The sequence below is a fragment of the Pelmatolapia mariae genome, linkage group LG16_19 (genome assembly GCF_036321145.2).
Source record: "Pelmatolapia mariae isolate MD_Pm_ZW linkage group LG16_19, Pm_UMD_F_2, whole genome shotgun sequence".
In the NCBI taxonomy this organism is placed as follows: domain Eukaryota; kingdom Metazoa; phylum Chordata; class Actinopteri; order Cichliformes; family Cichlidae; genus Pelmatolapia; species Pelmatolapia mariae.
The window spans coordinates 57,546,217-57,566,523 of record NC_086241.1 but is presented as its reverse complement, the minus strand read 5'-3'; the positions used below and the strand labels follow the sequence as shown (position 1 = coordinate 57,566,523).

General features: G+C 38.8%; 2 protein-coding genes across 4 annotated transcripts in view; both read left to right on the top strand.

Moving 5' to 3' along the window:
* Positions 1 to 467: 467 nt before the first annotated feature.
* asxl2 (ASXL transcriptional regulator 2) lies at positions 468 to 16,648 on the top strand. Its single transcript, XM_063498554.1, has 12 exons — positions 468 to 620; positions 2,343 to 2,425; positions 3,346 to 3,454; positions 3,683 to 3,824; positions 6,999 to 7,117; positions 8,005 to 8,125; positions 8,413 to 8,472; positions 9,108 to 9,268; positions 9,539 to 9,635; positions 9,747 to 9,852; positions 11,155 to 11,887; positions 12,191 to 16,648. Exons 1-12 carry the CDS (start codon positions 564 to 566, stop codon positions 13,982 to 13,984), a joined length of 3,582 nt encoding a protein of 1,193 aa, XP_063354624.1. The 5' UTR covers positions 468 to 563; the 3' UTR covers positions 13,985 to 16,648.
* Positions 16,649 to 17,424: 776 nt separating this feature from the next.
* The window catches only part of dtnbb (dystrobrevin, beta b), a 36,547-nt gene continuing 33,664 nt past the window's right edge, over positions 17,425 to 20,307 (top strand). For all 3 annotated transcript variants that reach the window (XM_063496634.1, XM_063496635.1, XM_063496633.1), the window contains exons 1-2: positions 17,425 to 17,636; positions 19,884 to 19,929. The gene's annotated coding sequence lies outside the window, so the exon portion shown is untranslated. The remainder of the gene's footprint in view (positions 17,637 to 19,883; positions 19,930 to 20,307) is intronic.

The window sequence follows — 20,307 nt, the reverse complement described above, 5'->3', positions numbered from 1 at the left end:
CTGTCCCCCCCCCCAATAAGAACACTTAAATACTTATTTTTTTCTGTTTAGCCATATATCAGTCTTTGCCAAAACACTGAAGGGTAATGGAGGTGGGGGGGGGGGGGGGGGTCTGCAAGACCACTTTGGTTTAGCCTGTATGCTTGATGAATTGTTGCTTCAGTTTGTAGCCAGTGTAATTGTAAGCCAAAAATGTGAAGAAAGCTTGCAGTGCTCTCTATATCAGCTGCCTTATTTTTTCATAGTTGTGAAATTGTGCAAAGTCCATTTGCTTACACATGAAAATAAAGAGACTTAAACAGTCTTAAACTCATTATTATATATATATATATATATGCCCTCCTTTCTCGTCATAATTGCAGCTGGCAAATGTGTAAATACATGTGGGAAAGTTGAGGACTTGGAATGACAGCTACATACAGTAAGATGACGTTTCTTTTAGAGTCACATGACTCTTTTACAGTAAGTCCAACATGGCAGACGGAGTGGATCTTACGCGGTAACTAAAGCAACATTTTAACTGAAACAGAAATTGAAGACTACTCTGCAACAGGACATTCACAATGAGGGAGAGACAGAAGAAGAAGAAGGGGAGGACGTGGGCGGAAGCAGCGAAAACGGTATTCTTGGTATTTTATGTAGCGTTTGTTGTGGTTGTTTTCCTTGAACGCTCCCACTTGTACAACTGTGTTTATGAGTTCATGACCTGCTGGTGAAGATGAAATGTTGCGTGCACCGCGCAAGGCCTGTGTTGACGGTTCGACATTTGGAAAGACCGCTGTCACTACTAGCCTTGTAGCTTTCATCAAGTGGCACCTCAAAGCATAAATACAGCGAGATAAATATAAGTCATGTGCACCCAAGCATGCCTCTGAACCCGCCGTATGTATTTTGTGGGGATAGTAAGGCTGACAGGTCTCGTAGGATATTAAGTCCAATGAAGTAACCGTGAAGTAATCACGCCAGTGTTGCGCGCTAGCGCGACTAGCATGGGCTAGCTCCTCCTGTTCGTCAACAAGTTTGTTTTATATTATTTGGAAATAAACCACTACAAAACCTCCTGTTTCTGTAGTTAAGTAGTTTGCTCTTGGGTTGCTTTAACTACAAAATCGATGACAAAGTCAGTCTAGTCATGCCAGCGTTTTGCGATAGTACAATATATGTTGTTAGCATTGAGCTAGCTGACAGCATAGCATGCTAACGAGTATAAAATTATCAAAACGTCCAATAGTAATTTATAATTTAAGCACATTGCAATCGGCTGTAACGCGTTGCGTTAGCTTCATACAGGTATTTACACTTAATAGTTTGCGCACAGCATGTAGTATGCTAACTGCATAGAAAATAAATAGTAATAACGTTTGTAGGACTCATAAAGTTGTGTTTCATTGCAGTGCTCAAAACACTAGCTAAAGTAATTCAAGGCTTTTCGAGAGGGTTTGGGAAAAGTGTAAGCGCTACATCTTAAGGTCACCCATAGTAGTTTTTTAAAATTACCGATTTAAAGTTGCTGATATTTTATTATTATTATTATTAGTAGTATTATTATACTTTTATGAGAAGCTTTTATTGTCATGTTTTTCTTTCAGCCAACACTCAGAGAGTGAGATGTTACAGCATAAGGTGGTGCATCCACTTCAAACCTGAATGAAACTTGCAACTTAATAATTTACCACCCCTTATTTATTACTAGACGGATTCTGTGCATTTTCTCCAGAGATTGCAAAATATTCATGCAAAATATATTTCTAATAGTGAAAAAAAGAGAAAAGAAATACAAAACACAACTGTGCTGTGCTTGTTGGCTGGATCATTTTAACCATAGTACAAACTAGTTGATCTTTTGCATAAATTGCTCAGGTTTAAAGCTAAGATTGAGGAAATCGTCCTGGATCAGGCAAGTCTTGCATCAAAAATCAGAAAATCAATAAAAATCAAGACAAAAACCCTAAAAAGGCACACAGTCATTAGAACAAATAACAATTAGTAGATTAAAAAAAAGCTTCAAAACCTTTGCCACTTCTCTGTCAGTCAGTCATGAGCACTTCGCAGTTTAACTGACAGAGAAACAAATGGATATTTATAGTGGTTATACTTACATAAGGGGAGCCTGTACCTCCTACTACAGGTAAAATCCTGTTAGCTTGCCGAACAGTACAGAAATATCTTGGGGAGTGAGGAGTGTTGTTCCTATGGTTATTTATTTTAATTTTTTTTTACTGGTGTGTAAAAAATGTGATATCTTTAATGAAGTAACCTTGGGGCTGCCTCTTAATTTCTGAATATTTTTCCTTTAAATAATCTATCTGCAAAATATAATCATCTGCATTTTTATTTTCTAGGTTCTGGAGAAGTACCCTAATACACCTATGAGCCATAAAGAGATCTTGCAAGTGATCCAAAGAGAAAGACTTAAGGAAATAAGGTACACAGATCCTTGTTGTCATAGCTTTGGAACTGCAGATACACTTCATATCTGAGACATTTTCATGAGAGCACTACAGGTGTCATCTGTCATTTCTCAGCTGCTCATATCATGTGCATTTTTGTTATTCACATAGTCACAGTTACTTTACTCAATTAATAATTGTTTTATTTCTTTTTGTTTCACTGTCACTATTTTCATCCAGAAGGTAAGAAAAAGTAGCCCCCACCCCTTATCTTAACAAACTCACAGCAATGCAGGTTTGTTTGGAGTTGCCTTTTTGCATGTTAATAGGAATAACATGTTCTAGGTTAGGTTGCATAAAAATGCAATGCTACATTCATAGTTTGAGCTTCCACAGCCACCTGTTGCATAAAAATTACATTTTCCTTTTTTTTTGAGTAATTAACAAAATAAAAATTAGGAATATTTAAGCATAACTAGAGTAATTTCCCCAAAAATTAAAAACAGTCTTTTGTTTTTTCTAGTAATTATATTGTTCAAAGCTTTATGTGTTATACTGTGTAAAGCAGCACAAATCCAATTTGACAAAAAAAAAGTAAGGTTTAATTTGTCAGTCTAGATTTGTGCATGACTCAAGCAAAGCTTGACAGATTAATTTTTTTGCAACAGGCATTTTTATGTCAGACCCCTTTATTCTGTGAATATCAGTCAACCACTTTAATTAGATGAGCATTGGATCAGTTTTCTGCAGCTGATTTCTCATAAAGCACAGAGCAAATTTCCCCTCTAACTGCACTGATGCAAATCTGACCTAAACTCACACATGTTTTCCTGATGCATGATTGCAGCTTCTCCCAAGTTACCAGACCAACCTCTCCCCTTCCTTCGTCTTTTCCCAGCCATCTGATTTATGGGGGAACAGATGTGTAAACTGTGTTTTTCCTCTTGTGATCCAGCGGAACTTCACCGCTGGCATGTCTGAATGCAATGCTGCACACGAACTCTCGTGGTGAGGAGGGAATCTTCTACAAAGTTCCAGGCAGAATGGGAGTCTACACATTAAAGGTTTGTGAGACACAAGGCACTGTTTATTACTCAGCCAGTACAGGAAAAAAGAAATAGCACATGTTTTTCTTTGCTAATTGCAGCTTTTTGGGTACCTGGACACAAATTAAGTTATGAATGTACATGCCGTAGCTGGTCATTTTTCTTATTTACTTCTGCTTAACTGTTCCTCCGCTCTGTTTGCTGCATAAAAATAACATGGAGTCTTTTGCTCTGTTTTTCATATAGAAGGACATCTCAGATGTGGTGAAGGAGCTGTCGGAAGAGGGCTCTGAGGAGAGCAGTGACAATCTTTCTGACTCTCGAAGCTCAGAAAACAACAGTAGTGCTATCAGTCAAGAGGGCAGGAGAGGAAGGTGGATGCGAAGAGGTATTGTGCCCTTGCATACAGGTTCTTTAATTAACTTACACATGAGCATAAATTTTAAAGTCACTTGTTTGGAATGAGTTTCCAGACTGTTGTTTTGCAAATAATATTACATTTCTTAGTTGCAAGATAATTTGGTCCTACTTTTACTGCTACAACATTAATATGTGCTGTCTGTTTGTAATCTAATTTGTAATTATGCCTTTTTTTTTTAAAATAAGTACGCATTGTAATTAACACAACTTACCATTGCATTGAAATACTTCATAACACAAAAATGTGTGCTTTATATAAAGTATTTTTTACTTAGCTAAGAATGATGAAGATTTTAGCTGTAACTGTGAATTAACATAACAATTGATGTAAAGCAGTAAATTCCGTTAAAGTAACTGTTTATTAAAAGTAGAAGTAGCCATATTGCTTTTACAGCTCTTGTGCAAATATTTGATAAGCAGGCTACTTAGCATCACATTTCAGACATGCCAAAAATTTAGTTGTACCTGATGTCCCAAATACAGTTTTGGTAGGTCTTTTAGTTTTAAGTGTTCACCAGGAATTCTCAGAGGGTAAGAAAATCATATTCTATCAATATGTAATGAGTATTTGTTTTTTAACTTGTAACAGCAGGCTGCTCAAACATTATGGTCCAAGTCAGTGTATGAACTGTACCAGTATATACTTGTAGTGGATGAAATTTGCAGCTGTAATTTTGAAATGCACTGCAGAATGGCTGATTTACTCTACTGAATAGTAGACTACAGAGTGAATAAATGGGCAGTTTGAACAGTCAGATTGTCTGCCATGAAGAAAGGGTCTCATTCTTAATAGCTCAATTACATGTTTAGCTTATATTTCCTGCAGATTTCAAACAAAATTATCCATCCATCTTCCTCTGCTTATCCAATTTAGGGTTGCAGTGGGGCTGGAACCTAATCCAGCTATTACAGATGAAAGGTTGGGTACACCCTAAACAGGTTGCCAGTCTATCGCAGGGCTAGCTGATGGAGCCACACAACCATTTGTGCTCACATTCAACATTACACCTTAGATTTCCAGTAGAACTAACTCAAACTAGCTAACCTGGTTAAACTAGTTTTAGTTGCATGTCTTTGGACTATGGAAGGAAGCTGGAGTTTGCAGTGAGAAGCTGATTTTAGATATGAAATCTAATTAAAGTTTGCGCATAAGATTTTGGAAGTACCCATCATATTCTTTTAACACTTGCATATCATTATAATGTATCAGTGCAACCTCTGGAATGTTAACTATTTCCCATTAAAACAGTTTTAATGTGTTTTTTTTCTGAAAATAAACAAGAAGGTGATATGAGAGACACAATAAAGCACATTTTCAGCGCACTTAAAAATGTTCGAGGCACTTGGTTTTTTGCTTGTATATCTGTCTCTCCTTGCAAGAATTAACAGTAATCACCCTTCGTGCTCGGATTAAATTTTTCCTGATATCAGTTTTCCATCACTTTTATATCTTGATTAAATTTTTCACCATGCTCATCACTGACATCGCTCAGATTTGATGGAAAGAACGTTGAGAAAACAATATAAGAAGTGTGCATCTTCAGTGACATTCTGACACTCATTAACTGATATGATTTCAGCATGTTAAACACAAGTTCAGCATAATTCTCTGCTCTGAGATTGCCAAGAAAATTCTGGGCTACTTGCACAAATGTTTCCTATGCTGCTGATCCAGCTGGCTACAATTTCCTTTCAAACTCATCGTCAAGCATCATTTCACGGATTTCAGGACTAACAAAAACATCTTTGTTGATTTTGGCTTCACTTTTCTCGAGACCAAACTTACATCTTAAATGTTGAAACACATTGCTGTGTGTGTTCAGTCATCCCAGTTGTCCAGTACTTGGAACAGCTTAACCAGATGAAAATGGTTTTCAGATTTGGGGTCAAAAAGTCAATTTTGTTGAAGTACAGGTGAAAGAATCCAAGTACCAAAACACTTGTTGATCAGTGTTATAGGTTTGAAATATGTCACCATTATCTAACTTCCAGACCACCTATGTAGATTAACAGTGAATACTACTTAATAAAGCACTGAAATATGTCTTTACTAACTCCTTAAACACCTTTAGATGCAACCCGTTAACTTTTATTAAAGAGTAAGCGCGTGTTTTTTGCTGAAGTGTCATCACTGTTCATCAGTCAACAGAGAAGGGAAAAAAAAACCATCAACAGATCATAATGCAATAGATGTTTGGCTTTTTTTTTTTTTAGTTGATTGTAGCTGATTGGTTATGCCAGTTAGAGTTAACACCCCCCTGTCAGCTGATGATGTAGGTTATTGTGGAAACACCGGAAACTAGCGCAAGTCGTACTAGACATGCCAAGTTGGAAAGTGGCTTTACCACAAACATAAAATACACCACCTCATCAAAAACATTTCCTGGAATACACGCAGCACTGAACATGATGATAGCGAAAGGTGGGTTTTATCTTTGAGCTTTACTTTGTCCTTAATGGTATCTGATAATTGTTCACCGAGAGCCTGCTGGCAGCGCACAACAGTCACATTACAACGGTTTCTGATCTTTTGTGATTCTGTGGGGTTAAGATATTGCTTTATTGTGAAATGAACACCTGATTGTGCCTGATTGTAATGCAGTTTGAGAGAGGGAGCTTTTCATCAAGTGCCAATTATTTTGTTTTCCTCAGGTTGTGGTCTTGCTGACTCTTATTATTTCTCACTGCCACTTGAATAACTTAAGTGACGGTTAAAACAGGAAACTGAATTTTCTCAGTATGACCCGTGACCACTTCCTCATTATGCACAACTTAAAAGTACCAAGCAAATAACCTTGGTTTACAGCTGAGTAGGAGGGCTCTGATATTGCTTTATTTTTGAAATAATCAATGCAAAGGACTGCAAAGTCAAATGCAAATTAGGCAGCACTGGGAAGGAACTGCTGCAGAATGTAGAAAGATGTTCTGTAAGAAACAGAAGGCAGATAGTAGGAGGGGGATTGTTCTGAAGTTGAGCTCATTTTTAACAATATGATATTTTAGTAAGGTAATGTAATCTGCTTCTTTGTCTACAGAATTGGTTTCAGTTTCGCCAAAACAAAAGCACAATGTGATAAAGTCTGCACACCACCCTCAGGAAATGTATTTGGTAACATCTGTTTTGTGCTTCTGTATTTCATAGTTCCCTCCAAGCTGCAGTCACAGCCGTCGTCTCCACAGCCTCGATGCTCGTCGCCGTCTGTCCCCACCAGTAAGCTCATCTCTCCCTCGCAGAAACACAGCAAGAAAGCTTTGAAACAGGTACAGCAAACAACATATATTTCTTGTTGTTTTTCTTTTTTAAACATACATTTAAGTTGGTAACTTATCCTCCCTACTCAGATGAGTAACATGAGTTCCTGCCACACCCCACTCCCGTATAAATCACTGCCTCTGTGTTCTGCAATATGCAAATCCACCCTTTTGTTTTTACATCGGTATACAGAGTGTGGAGTCTTAGACTTGGGCTCTTTTTGGGCTACAATGAACAATTAAATTTGTATGATTATATTCATTACTTTGTTTTAATTGGCAGCACATAACTCAATGTTAGTGTTTCAGCTGGTGTTCTTTGTTTTTTTGTTCTCTGTCTGACATCTTGCTGATTATTTCAAACATCAGGAAGAAATGCCTGTAGCTGTTTTTTTGTTTTTTTACAGTATTAATGTTTTCAAAGAACCCGTTTCCCATTGGCTGTCTTTTGCCTTTTGTGTTCCATTTAATTAGATTTAATTTGATTGCACACATTGTAATTCACTCCATCTGTGCTGGTGTGAATTTGTATTCATTATTTGGGCGTAGGTAACACTAGAAGATGGCGACTTGGCTGAAACATTACTGGACAGATCTGTTTATTGTTTCCTATTTTATATCTTATTGTGGTGGACCTCCTTTCTTTGCTTCTTTAAATGTGTAGAGAAATTTGTGACAAATTTGATTTGACTTGTTCTCAGATTTACAGAAAGGCGATGATTTATGCCTCTGTTATGCAACCTATGTTCCATTGCTCTGCTGTTATTTAGCTGTTATTTAACCAGGCAAGTGGCCCTTGGGGAGCAATTGCAGGGAAACAGAGGGTTACACATATTCACACTCTGTTTTTCTCATACTGCTGGCTATTTGCGTCTTTCTGTGTTGTTCATTTTAAGGCCCTGAAACAGCAGCAGCAGAGAAACCAGCGTAGACAGGGGGGAATGCCAACCTCCTCCAGTCCAAGACTGCTTCTGAAAACCCTTAAAGACATGGCAGATAACATTACAACAAAAACTGGTAGGTGGTAACTGTTACATTGGCAAATTGTTGGATAGTTTACTGATGTTAATTGCATGATATTACTCACAGTTTTGTAGATAGATGATGGATAATGATGTAGTTCTGGGAATTATCCTGTTTATTATTGCAGGTTTTTATAGCTAGACTACAAAAGGTTATGTATCATCATCATCCAAACATGACTCATGTAATTGGCAGCTTTAATGTGGAAACTGAAGCAGTCAGATCTCTGGCTTTCATTTCTCAGAGCCTTTCCTTTAGCTCCTCTTCTTCTTTCCAAACAGATTTATGCCACCCAGTCGTACCCAGAAAGGTTCCCCAAAGGTCCAGTCGCCTCAGTGCAGGTAATTCAGACAACTGCTTTTATTTCAATCAATTGTGTGGAAATGTTTATGATTTAATTATAATATTTAACAGAAAAAAGTTAGCAATTAATAGATCACACTAACAAAATTAAGTTTCCCTGTAGTCCTGCTTTGTTTTTAAGAAGCAAATAAAAAAATACTCTTTAGGACAGTTAGGAGCACAGTGGCACACAATAAGAACCTCTTAGTGTATTTTAAATCAGTCCCACATTAATCAACCTGATAGCACAAATATTCATTAGTATGCCACAAACAGTCACAGACGCACTATTAATTCATATGTGAGTGAAATTTTCTAACATCGGGTTAACCAAATTATTTACAGTAAGAAACCTTTGAGTCTTTTTGTTTCGAGTGTTAAGAATAATCTGACAGTTGGGTATAACTTTATATGTTCAGCTTTTCTGTGTCTACTTGTAATCTAGAATTAATTGTCTGCATAGTTATTTCTTAGGTGTAAGTAAAATTATTCTGTTTTACTTAACTGTTTTCTGTCAAAGTAAAACAAATTATTTTACTAGATTTAAAAGTGAACTACATAATTCACAGTTGTTTTTTTGCATTATTGAATCTCCCTTGGTTTACATCTGTTTCCTGTTTTGTTTGTATCGCAGGGCAGATAAAACGTGCCAAGTATAAAATAGACGTGGAGACGCCAGACTCTATTTTGGTTAACACCAACCTGCGAGCAATCATCAACAAGCACACTTTCTCTGTCTTGCCTCCAGACTGCCAGCAAAGGCTGGTCAAACTTCTGCCAGAAGTAGACCGCCAGGTAGCCCTAAAATTATACACATGTTATAACGTTTGCTATTTATATTACACTAAATGTAAATGTGTAAGTAAAATTGTTGCTGTGTGCAGTATCTGTCAGCCATTATTTGATATATGCCTCATAAAATATCTTTTTAATCTCTGTAAAACATTTGTATGATTCTTGATGCAAATTCTATATCATAGGCAGAATCCAAATAAAGTCAATGTAGCGATGCAGTGATGTTGATCGTCATGCTGTTAGTCATAACATTGTGCCTTCTCTCCTCAGGCTTGCATGGACGGCCTTCTGAAGGTCACTAGCTCTGCCTTAAACAATGAGTTTTTCACATCAGCAGCTCAGTCTTGGAAAGACAGGCTGGCTGATGGTTAGTTCAAAAGCTTTCAGTTCATAACTGCAAAATTCAATTCACATTAAAAAAAAAAAAAGCACAGCACCAAGGTTTACATTTGCTCTTTTGTGACTCTTCCATTTTTAGGGGAATTCACTCCTGAATTGCAGCTCCGAATGCGCCAAGAAATTGAGAAGGAAAAGAAAGTTGAGCACTGGAAGGAAGCCTTCTTTGAAAACTATTATGGGGAGAAGTAGGTTCTCTGTTTCATTTATAATTTCTTGATCCACTAATCCTACCTAGTTCTCATGAACTTGGACATCATACAGTATCTTGCTAATCTGTCAGTCCAGCTGTTCAGTCTCCACTTGGCAGGTGAAGCTCTTTAGCCCCGAATAAGTGTGTCATAGGTTTGGGGTTGTTTAGATGACCAATTCTAATATTTTAGCTAAAATTTTAGAATCTCTGTGTTCAGGGAGAATGAGTATGAGGCATGTTCGCTTGGCTTTTCTTGTGAGGACATGTATTGGTGTTATTGCTTTCCCAAGACTCTAACCCCACCTAATCCCAAGTTTAACCATCACAAATAAGTGTGACATCTTTATCCAAACCTTAACCTAAACCCACTTCTTACTTTAACTGTAAAAAACCCATGTCTTCACTCTCAGAAAGCCCTTTGAAGGCTTTCAAAGAAAATGAGAGCCGAAAAGAGTTCTCAGTCTTACCAAAGGTCATCTAATCCTGACCTGGCAGAGTTTTTAATAAGATATCAGGACAAGTTTTATTTAATTTTCTTTATATATTGTCCTTGGTGTCCTGTATCAAATGACATCAGTCACTCATGCCTGGTCTAAACAGCCATGGCGCAGTCACACACACCTTCAGTTAGTTCACTTTTACAGCTGTCATCTTTTCCATCATCCTCTAGGGGAACTTTAGGGGACATCAGGAAATTATATCTACAAAAAACTGACCTAGGTTACACCCTCCCTTAGCTTGCAGTGGAGTAATTTTTCTTAAATCTTTGTACTTGTAGTATTTACAAAAGGAAAATGGAACAGTCACTTTTCTTACGAATATTGATTGAATATCTGTTTCTAAAGGATATTTACTTTCTGTATAACATATTGGAACAGATTAACCAAACAGGGCAAAATAGCATGTCAGTGCAATTCCCAGATAGCGCTCATAAGTGTCATTAGTTTTATGGATGTATGAATTTTTTCCAACAGTTTCACTTTTAATGCATAACTTCAGATTAGATTCTGTGATTCAAAGATTTGTCAAGTTTGTTGTTAAAAATTAAGCAACTCATAAGAAAAAGAACAGATTGAAAAGTAAAATACTACAATGAATAAAACAATACTAGCCAATTAATAGTTTTTAGTTTGTTTGGGCTATTGTCATTTTCAAAACGCTTCTTGTGTATTTTTTAAAAAATAATTTAAAAGCTAAGTGTTTAATGACTCTTTCCTCATTCAAGAAAGAAAACACTTAATTCATAGATTTATGTTTTTTTTCTCCCTTTTTCTTTGTCTCCCTTTCTATTGTACAGTTCGGGGCTCAGCTATGAGGAATCCAAAGAGCTGACAAAGGCTGATTTGAATCAGGAGTCTGCCAGGCCTCAGTCCCCCTCTCATCAGACAGGACCTGTCGCTCAAGCACTAGAGGAATCTAAGTGCACCAAGGACAGCAGCCTGACTGATGCTCCTGCAAAAGACGTAAAGCCAGCGCAGACATCGTCACAGGAGCCTCTGAAAGCACTGCCTGCTCAAAAAGAGCCTGTCTTTACTGCAGAACCCATGAAGACGCGACGCTCACAGTATGCTGAGGATCGGAAGATGAATACAACCGCAAATACTGGACTGGCGGCTGCAGTGAGAGCACCAGAGCTTGAGAAACGTGGTGAATGGAGTGCAGCATCTACAATGCCAGAAAAGGAGCGCAAGGAAGACACGAAGGAGGAGAAAACTGAATGCTCCCAGTTGTCTGTGGACAGCAGCCCTCCACCAAAGGCTAGTTCAGAGTTGAAAGAAGTTCAGTCGGTGTCTATGGTTAAGCCTGCTGCAGAGAGCGAAGAGGTCATCTCTGAGCCCAGTGGCTCCTCAGAGCCGCTGAAAAGGAAGTCTCTCAGTGAGATAGAGAGTGAATTAACACCAGAGAAAAGACCCCGCATGTCTTCAGTTTCTTCAGTGTCTTCATTCTCATCTGTGTCTCCCTCAGCATCATCCATATCCAGCCCTGCTACACCAACTTCAACAACAAATCAGAGGGTTCCACCACTAAAGGTAGGAATAAATGTGGCAGCTCAAAGTCTGCTCAGATCACTCTATTTTCTGAGCGGAACTGACAGGTCTGTAGCTTTATCTTTTCAGAGTTGGGCAACTATACTTGCTCAGTATATTGTTAGTCTCACTATGCTCCAAAGACTTAGAGTTTTCCCAGTAAATCCCAGAGTTTGTTTTGTACGTGTGAGGAAATTAAAATAGGATACAGCTTGAAGCCTATTTATATTGTTATATGTTTTTTTAATTTATATTTTTTAGATATACAAATGGGAATTAATCTCTTTTTTTTCCCCCATTTTGCAGATCCCAGTATCACGAATTCTTCCCTTGCCCGTGTCACCTAGCCAGATCTCACCGAGGACTCCCCTCCCAAGCCCACTTAGTAGCCCATGCCGTACTGGTGCTCGCACTTTGGCAGATATCAAAGCCAAAGCTCAACTGGCCCGAGCACAACGTGCAGCAGCAGCAGCATCATCTGCTTCAAAGGGGGCGGTGCCAGGCCCAGGGCCAGGTGGAGGCAGTAGTGAGCAGACACACCACTTATCCAGCCCGACATCCCTACAGGGATCTGCTAGGTTAGCAGCCACACAGTTTAGTATATCTTCTCCTTGCCAAGTGGACTTTTTTGGTCCATGTAGCCCAAACCAGTCTCAGAAGTACTTAAGCAAAACTGAAGAAAAACATACAAGTCTTTCTGCTGGTACTGTCAGTACAGGAATCCATAGCGTCCAAAAGAGTTCAAGTGTATCAGCACAACCATCATCGGTGCATGCTTCAAAGGAACAGGAAATCCCATTAACTGCTGGATCAACAACCAGAACCAGCTCCTGCATCCCTGCAAACAACCCGCTGGTCACTCAGCTTCTGCAGGGCAAAGAAGTTCCACTGGAGCAGATCCTCCCAAAACCGCTATCCAAGGTGGAAGTAAAGATGTCAAACTTCTCCTCTGGTAGTATGGGAAAGGTGTCACATTCTGCTGAGCACAGGGCTGAGAAGTTCAATACATCAGGCCGAGCTGGTGTTTTCTCAGAAAACACAAAACATCACAGGGAACTTCCTGACAAGGAGACTCAGGAGCAGATCCTACAGGCTCTAATGCAGAGGAAAGTCCAACAAAGTCAGCCTTATGGAGGGGGTGTAGGGCCTCAGTCACCTCAGTACAAAGTTCAGCAACTGATGCACGCAGAAGAGCGACAGGATCGATCCAGGATTTCTGTTGGTTTTTTGGGTCGAAGGAGGATGCCAAGGCCTGCCATGACAGGACATTACCTGCTCAATGTCTCCACGTATGGCAGAGGATCAGAGAGCAGGAGACTTCACCTGTCTGCCATTCCAAACACGTCTGTAACCAGCACAAAAAGGGAAACCACAGAAGCAGAGGATGCAGCCAAGGAGGACCAACCAGCCAGGAAAGTTTTTCTGTTTCCTTCTGGGGTCAAAACAGAGCAGCAAAGATGCTCAGTAGGCAAGCCTAATGAACCAGCGGGCTTTCATCATCACTATAACATAAAGACTGAGCCTGGATCAGAGTATATTGAAGCTGGTGGTGATAACAACAACACCAGCGCAACCACCAAAGACACCAGCCCTTTTTCTCAGTCACACCGAAGGCACCTCGAACTCTGCAATAGTAATCAAGGAAACTCCGAGCCATATCTTACCCACGTGGATCCCAGTCACCAGCGGCCGACTGCCTTTCAATCCCAGAGAACACTCGATAATCAGGAACACCCGGTAGCGTCATGCTACGGTGGCACTATCAGCATGTCCGTACCTCACACTTTGAACCGCAGCATTGCAGGCACCGGCTCTTCCACATCCTCATCAGAAGCTGATGGTGGTGGCATCCACGGGAGCGTTATGTCCTTCTCAGTGACTGTCACCACCATACCTGCTGGTCACTCATTAGACCACGGCAACCAGGGCGAGCCCTCACCTGAACAGTCATTCATTGAGGGCTCCAACATGGAGGAGGTCCAGTCTAAATGCTACTGCCGACTGAAGGCAATGATCATGTGCAAGGGGTGTGGAGCTTTTTGCCATGATGACTGCATAGGCCCCTCAAAACTATGTGTCTCGTGTTTAGTGGTACGATGATATTAAATTAACAGTAACAAAAGAATGGTTAGAGTTGTGTTGTCACACCACAAAGCAGAACCAAGTGTTTTAGAATCAGTGCATAATAGGGTGAAACGTGTTAAGTCACGCTCTGGAGAAAACGGCTCTAGCATCGGTTCGTTGTGGGAAAGGCAAGGATTTACACTGGATGGTCTTGTTTTTCCACTAACATCTAAGAAAAGTTGTTTTGTGCAATTGTGTCATAGAAATGCCAATCCATTTTCAATCAAATGTTGTCAGATATGAGAAATGAAAACTGGCAGTGTTTGCACTTGGCTAGATTAGTGTGATATATTTTTTTAAATATATATATGCGTCTAGTTTTTTCTTTTCTTTTTGTTTTTTTTTTGAGGAGGGAAAATGAATGTTGCTATTTTTTTAGAACATAATGACTGTTGTGCTTTAGACTGACACTTTTTATTATTGGTCCTAATCAGTTATGGTTTAACGGCAAAAAAAAGAAAAAAAAGAAAAAGGGCGCTAATGATAATCATTTGATGTAGAGTACCTCCTATTTGGCATTTATGCACGTGTGGCAGGGAAGTGCAACTTACAGTAACTATTTTATATGAAACTGTACTTTTATTACTGAACACACTCAGATTTAAGAACTAGAAATGAACATGTATAGTTTTAGTAAGAAGATATAGAGTGATTTTTGAATTATACTTTATATAAATCAACCTGACTTGTTTCCAAGGCAAAGCACTTGAAAACCACCTGGATATAAAGTAATAACGGTGTACAGCACTTAAAGTCAAACCTAAAGAAAAGAGAATCATATATAATTCCTCTATAATCCTTGTTGGTAAATTAAGATCTTTGCACTTCCAGTGAAGGTCTGAAGTCACTTCCTACTGCGTGAATCAGCATTTCCTCCCCAAAAATCAGGTTTGTGGATATGATCTCCCTTGGTGTGGGATTTCTAATGCTTGTGCATCTGTATAGATAAATCAGCAGTGGCAAACTTAATTTAAACACTCAAGGCGGGGGGAGAAAATGCTGACAATTTTGTTATTTTGCTGTATATACTTGCTCATGTATGGTATTTGCCTAGATGTAGAAATATTGTTATTTTATTCGTGCTGCACACCTTGCTTGAGCATAACTGGCTCTTTATTTCAAAATGTTTTTCTTTTTTTGTTTTTTTGTTTTTTTTACTGTGGAATGAAAATAGAGAAGAACAGTTAAATATGCTAAAAACAGGTACAATATGTCACCAATACATCAATAAGTGAGTGTAACACTTCACTTTAACGTGGCCTTTTTCCAGGAAATTAAGAGAGTGATCCTCTGTAATACTGTGGTTGGAAGTATTGTAAAAATGATATTTGTCACATATGTATTTAATCAAGAGTAATTTGTCTTTGTGATGCACAACACATTTGTGGTGTCAGCACTTGTTATAACCTTTGCAGGCCCGTTATGATGATTTTAACATTAGTGCTTAGTGCGTACTGACTTGTAAAAAGGCCACTGTGTTTGAAGTGTTATCTCCAAAAGTTTTGTGTTTTTGCTGGTTACAAATATTGACACATCTACTATATTTTAGAATCTCCTGGAGGTACAAAACATGACCTCTTTTATAGCAATTATTTCCAAGGTAGTATGCCAAAGTCACCTTAAAGAAAACAAAAAATAATCAGAAGTTGTTTTTAAATGTCTGACTAGTTAATCAAAGTAATATATTTTAATTAATATATTTTAATATAAAAGATCTATTTGCTAATTGTTTTTGACAAATCAACAGGGTATTTACTATATTAATATATTGGCTGTCCCGTTCTTTCCTATAGTGGTTTTTTTTTTTTTTTTGTTCTAGGCTGGACAGACAACCGTGCAGAATAATCACTTTTGAAATAGTCCAGGTATCTGATATTCTGTATGGTCCAGGTTTTTTAGTGAATCCATTGGTCTATATTTTTCAATGAAGATGTTGTCTAAAGTGTAGCTTTTACTTGTCTATTTGCGTCATCACTTTATGAAAAGATAATGTTTTAATGCACCATTTAAAAGTCATTCAATTAATATAGTTTTATTTTTTATTTGGTGGGTGTGTCTTGTGGAAAGTTGTTTTTGAGGGCTAGAATCTAGCAGGATTTTCACAAGGCATAGAAATTTCACTTATTAATGACATAATGATGTTTGAATTAGTGATACACATGTCTTTTTTTATTCTCATTTTTGAACCCCATTAAACATTTACATCATAATTGGTTGAAAGTGATGTTAAAGTCCTGCTGGACTGGATTGCACTGCAAAAAAATATTAACAACAATCATTCTCAATCCTAAAGGCAGCTGAAATTTTGGTTAATGATGACTGAAACATGAGTCCAACAGCAGTCCCAATCAATACTAAGGCTAACTGTGTGTGTGTGTGTGTGTGTGCGCGCATTTGGACGTGTAGAGCACATCATATAGAAAATGGCTGGAAGAAGCGGGGGGGTGGGGGGTGGTGTGTCTCCACTTTTTTTCCCCTTCTTCTTCTTCTTTTAATGTCATGTTTGACACTAGGTGAATTTCTTTAATGTCAGTGTCATTTTGTCTCCATTTAAAACTCCAGGTGAATGTAATATAGTAATCAGAACTTGTAAACAAAGTGTATTTTATCAAAGTAATAGAATATTATGAATAAATAATAATGGAAAAAAGTTTCTTTTTTGACTGCTTCTTCATTTTATTGTATTTTTTTTTCTTTGGTACTATTTATAATTATATATATATATTTTTAAAAAAGCACAATAATGTTATGACCCCTCTATGGGCCAGTCTGACAATTCTGTTGCTCCAAAGTTTGACATAATAACCCTGATTACTGTAACTGAGTTATCCCTGACTGTCTTAGAAAAATGTAAAAAAGAAATGTGGTGGGGTGTCTCCTAAAGATCTCTGCCCTTAGGAGGGATACATGTTCTTATATGAGGTCACCACACTGTCACAGTTGGGGAGGGGGTATTATTTTCATTAAATAGCTTCAAAAAATAAACTATATTTAATTTAATATTTAAAAACATTTGGGGTCAGTATATTATCCAGAAGAGTCCAGTCGTTGAATAAAGAACAGGAACGCTCTATGACGCTGTTGAGCTGCATTATGGGAAATGTAGAGCCCAGGAGTTATGGAGCTTGGTTCTCCAGACAACTAGAAAGTCATGACACTTTTCCGGTCTTTTAGAAAGTATTTGCGCCGGCCACATCTCTTTCTTTCCCCTCTTTATGAAAGTCCCAAACTGCTGCAGTATCCCTTTAAATGAGTCTAAATGAATTCTGTGCTTCTTCCTGTTCAGTGTATAATATTGGGGATTATATTTCAGAGTAACAGCGGTATTAATAATAGTAGTGCGCCTTTAACCAGCGTGCGTGCGCACATGCGTAAAGTGTACTAGTAGTTGGTCGCGCATGGCATCTTCGTGCCTGCTTGTATCTACTGTCCTCTGCCGCTGGGTCGCTGACGATGCCGAGCGGAGCAGGGCGCCTCTACGTTTCTGTGTGCGGCTACAACCGCAGTTGCGAAGACTGAAGTCGGATGAGACGGGAGAGGGGCTTGAAAAACGACGATGGATGGTCCGAGCTGTTTCTCATCGCCCGGACAGCTTTAACATCGGCGGAAACGCGTGGATTTATTAAAGGTGAGAAGTGGGGCTGTCCAGCACGGAGGAAATATCCCCCTTATTCGCCCATAGCCACTTACATCCTCCCTATCTGATGCTGCTGCTGCTGCCACCGATGATGATGATGCTCTAAACGCAACCTGCGCGATTTTCCTCCGGTAAAGGCCAATTCCCCGCCATGTATCTTACTTGGCTGTGGAGACACCAGTAGGATTTGAAGAAATGCAGAATTGTCATTGTTTGTTAACCAAAAAAATACAAATTAAAAAAATAAAAAATAAATGTGTGGACATCACGACACACATTCTCCACTGCGGAAATAAGGTAAATAGGCGGTTAAATCAGCAACATGGCTGCGTTGATGCTCTGCCGTCGCTTTAGAAGTGATTTTTAAGTGTTGCGGTGCTGCTCAGCGTTAGAATTAAGGCTCGTAGAAAGGGAGAAGTGAATGATATCAGCGGCGGAGAGATACTGCAGTAACCGAGTCCTTATGTTGACTCGCGTCAAAGGATGTTGTCATTACCTTGGAGCTGAAGGTGCGGTTACAGTAAAATGCACCTTTCCAGGCCTGTGATGATTACTACACAGTCTGACTTCACTGCAAGCATCTGACATCCAAATTATTACGAGCTTCTGATTGTTTATGGGGAAATGAATAAATGGGACTAGCCAGAAATCCCATTGATCGGGACCGGTGAAACAGTGATCACACCGACTGTGATCTGAATGTGCTGAATTTATTTTCGCATGAATTATTAAAAACTTCCATCAAATAATCAACTTAACCGTTAAACTGTCATCTGCTTACAGGCTCTGATTACACGTCTGTGAACACGAACTGCCAGTGTGCAACCCTTGTTGCATACTCATGAATTTCAGCAGTTACCTCATAGGGGGAATATTTACAATGAACCATTGTGATATTTTGCTGACATGTCTCTGCTGGGTCTTCCACTGCATAACAAATGTTTTTTAACCATTTCGCCAAAGGGCAGTCATGCCTCTTTGACATATCTGCTCTAAAAATGCCCCCAAAGCTCTTTTTTTTTTCTCTATTTATAATCACAATTATGATATATAATTGGTCTGACTTTATCCAAACTACCATGCTTTGCCAGCTCCAAAGACATGTGATGGTGTTTATAAGCACTGAAGCTGGTTTTTGACTATTGCACAGAGTGGTTTATTGCTGCTTGTGAAACGAGTGGTTGTTGTCAAAGAGCTGAAGATGAGTCATTCAGTTGCTCAAAAAAATTAATTATTTGGAAAAAATCTGACATTTCGTTTGGTTTTTCAAGCAAACATCAGATTCCCACAACTGGATTTTCTGCTTTACTCAACCCGCTGTTTAGGAAGTGGGAGGTTTTGCTTGTTAGAAAGCCAGGCTGTAGTTAAAGATATCACCCAAAGCTGTCGTATGGCAAAAATATTGATTGAATATTTGAGAAAAATATCAGCAGATTGTTTGATGTTGAGAATAGTCTTTAGATGTGGCTCTTATTACATTAATATCTATTATTTAAAACTTAATTTCAATGAAACGTCCCCTTTAAAAATCTTTGCTGGCTCTTGTAAGCAGCACAGAGAAATGTTCAAGACAAGGGAGAGGTGCAAGTTTGTGACTGGATATAGGCTCTGTCATAACACTAGAGATCAGTCTGTCTAAAACAAGGTTGGATAGAAGTGAAAGCAAAATAAAAAAGGGGGAGGGGGGGGCTTCTTGTCTACACACTTCGAACTTTGGCTTCTATGGTTTGCTGATCAGCTGAACGCCCTCAATTCACCATGAGAACAAGCAAGTAATCTAAACATGTTTGGGATACTCTTGAGTCCTTGGTCCCAGGGACACCCAGTGCTCATCGCTTATTGGCTATCCCTAATGTGCTCTGTGTCCGTCATCATTAAGTGGTTCCTTTGCAGCTCAGTCGGTGTCATTAGCCCACAGGATGCAGTCACTGCTGAGCGGGATGTCATAGAGAATTATCATTTGCACAGACCACAGGCACTGGAGTGCTCCCTAGCTGGCTCACCAGTATCTCTACAGGAGGCGATGGGAGGGGGGGGGTTAAGAAAAGCACAAAGTGAGAGTTAATAAGTCCTTGAAGGAGGTAGACAAGGGAGGTGTTAATTACTTATTTAAAAGTCTACTACATTTTGTCAGCGTGGAATAGCTCATCTCTCGTAGTAATGGTGGCGTCGAGTCAATATCAAGACACCCTCGCTGACCTTTTTCAATTTGTTTTTTTTTTTTTTTTTTCCCCACAGGGTCAACGTTTAAGGCTTCACTTTGTTGACATACAGTGTGCAGCAGGTAAGTACTTTTAAAATCAGTGAGAAAAGTGTATATAATATGTCACATGTAAAGCATGTCATATAAGCGCTTGGTAAGCAGGAAAGGATACGGTGTCCATGTGCAAATTGTCTTCACGGTAAATTATTTTTGTCAGATAAGAAAACAAGTCCAAAAGAATTGGTGGTAGCGGTAAATTAAATTGTCCTGTGTTTGAGAGAAGTGACACTGTAAAGAAGTGACTGGAATCACAACATTAAAAGCCATGGAGATGCTTTTGAAAAATAGTACAGAGAAAGAAGTGAATGAAGTAATGAAACCTGTGTTGTTTCAAAGGGGGCTTTTCTTTCCCTGCTGAGCTCAGAAGAAAACATACACCAGCAGTGAATCCTGTTTGAA

What these genes read in the sequence shown, in the direction of transcription:
- asxl2 (XM_063498554.1), top strand. Translation starts at nt 564, where the DNA reads ATGAGGGAGAGACAGAAGAAGAAGAAGGGGAGGACGTGGGCGGAAGCA. An exon ending in TGGGAGTCTACACATTAAAG is followed by an intron (nt 3,455 to 3,682) that starts GTTTGTGAGACA and finishes TTTTTCATATAG; the next exon opens with AAGGACATCTCAGATGTGGT. An exon ending in AGGAAGGTGGATGCGAAGAG is followed by an intron (nt 3,825 to 6,998) that starts GTATTGTGCCCT and finishes TGTATTTCATAG; the next exon opens with TTCCCTCCAAGCTGCAGTCA.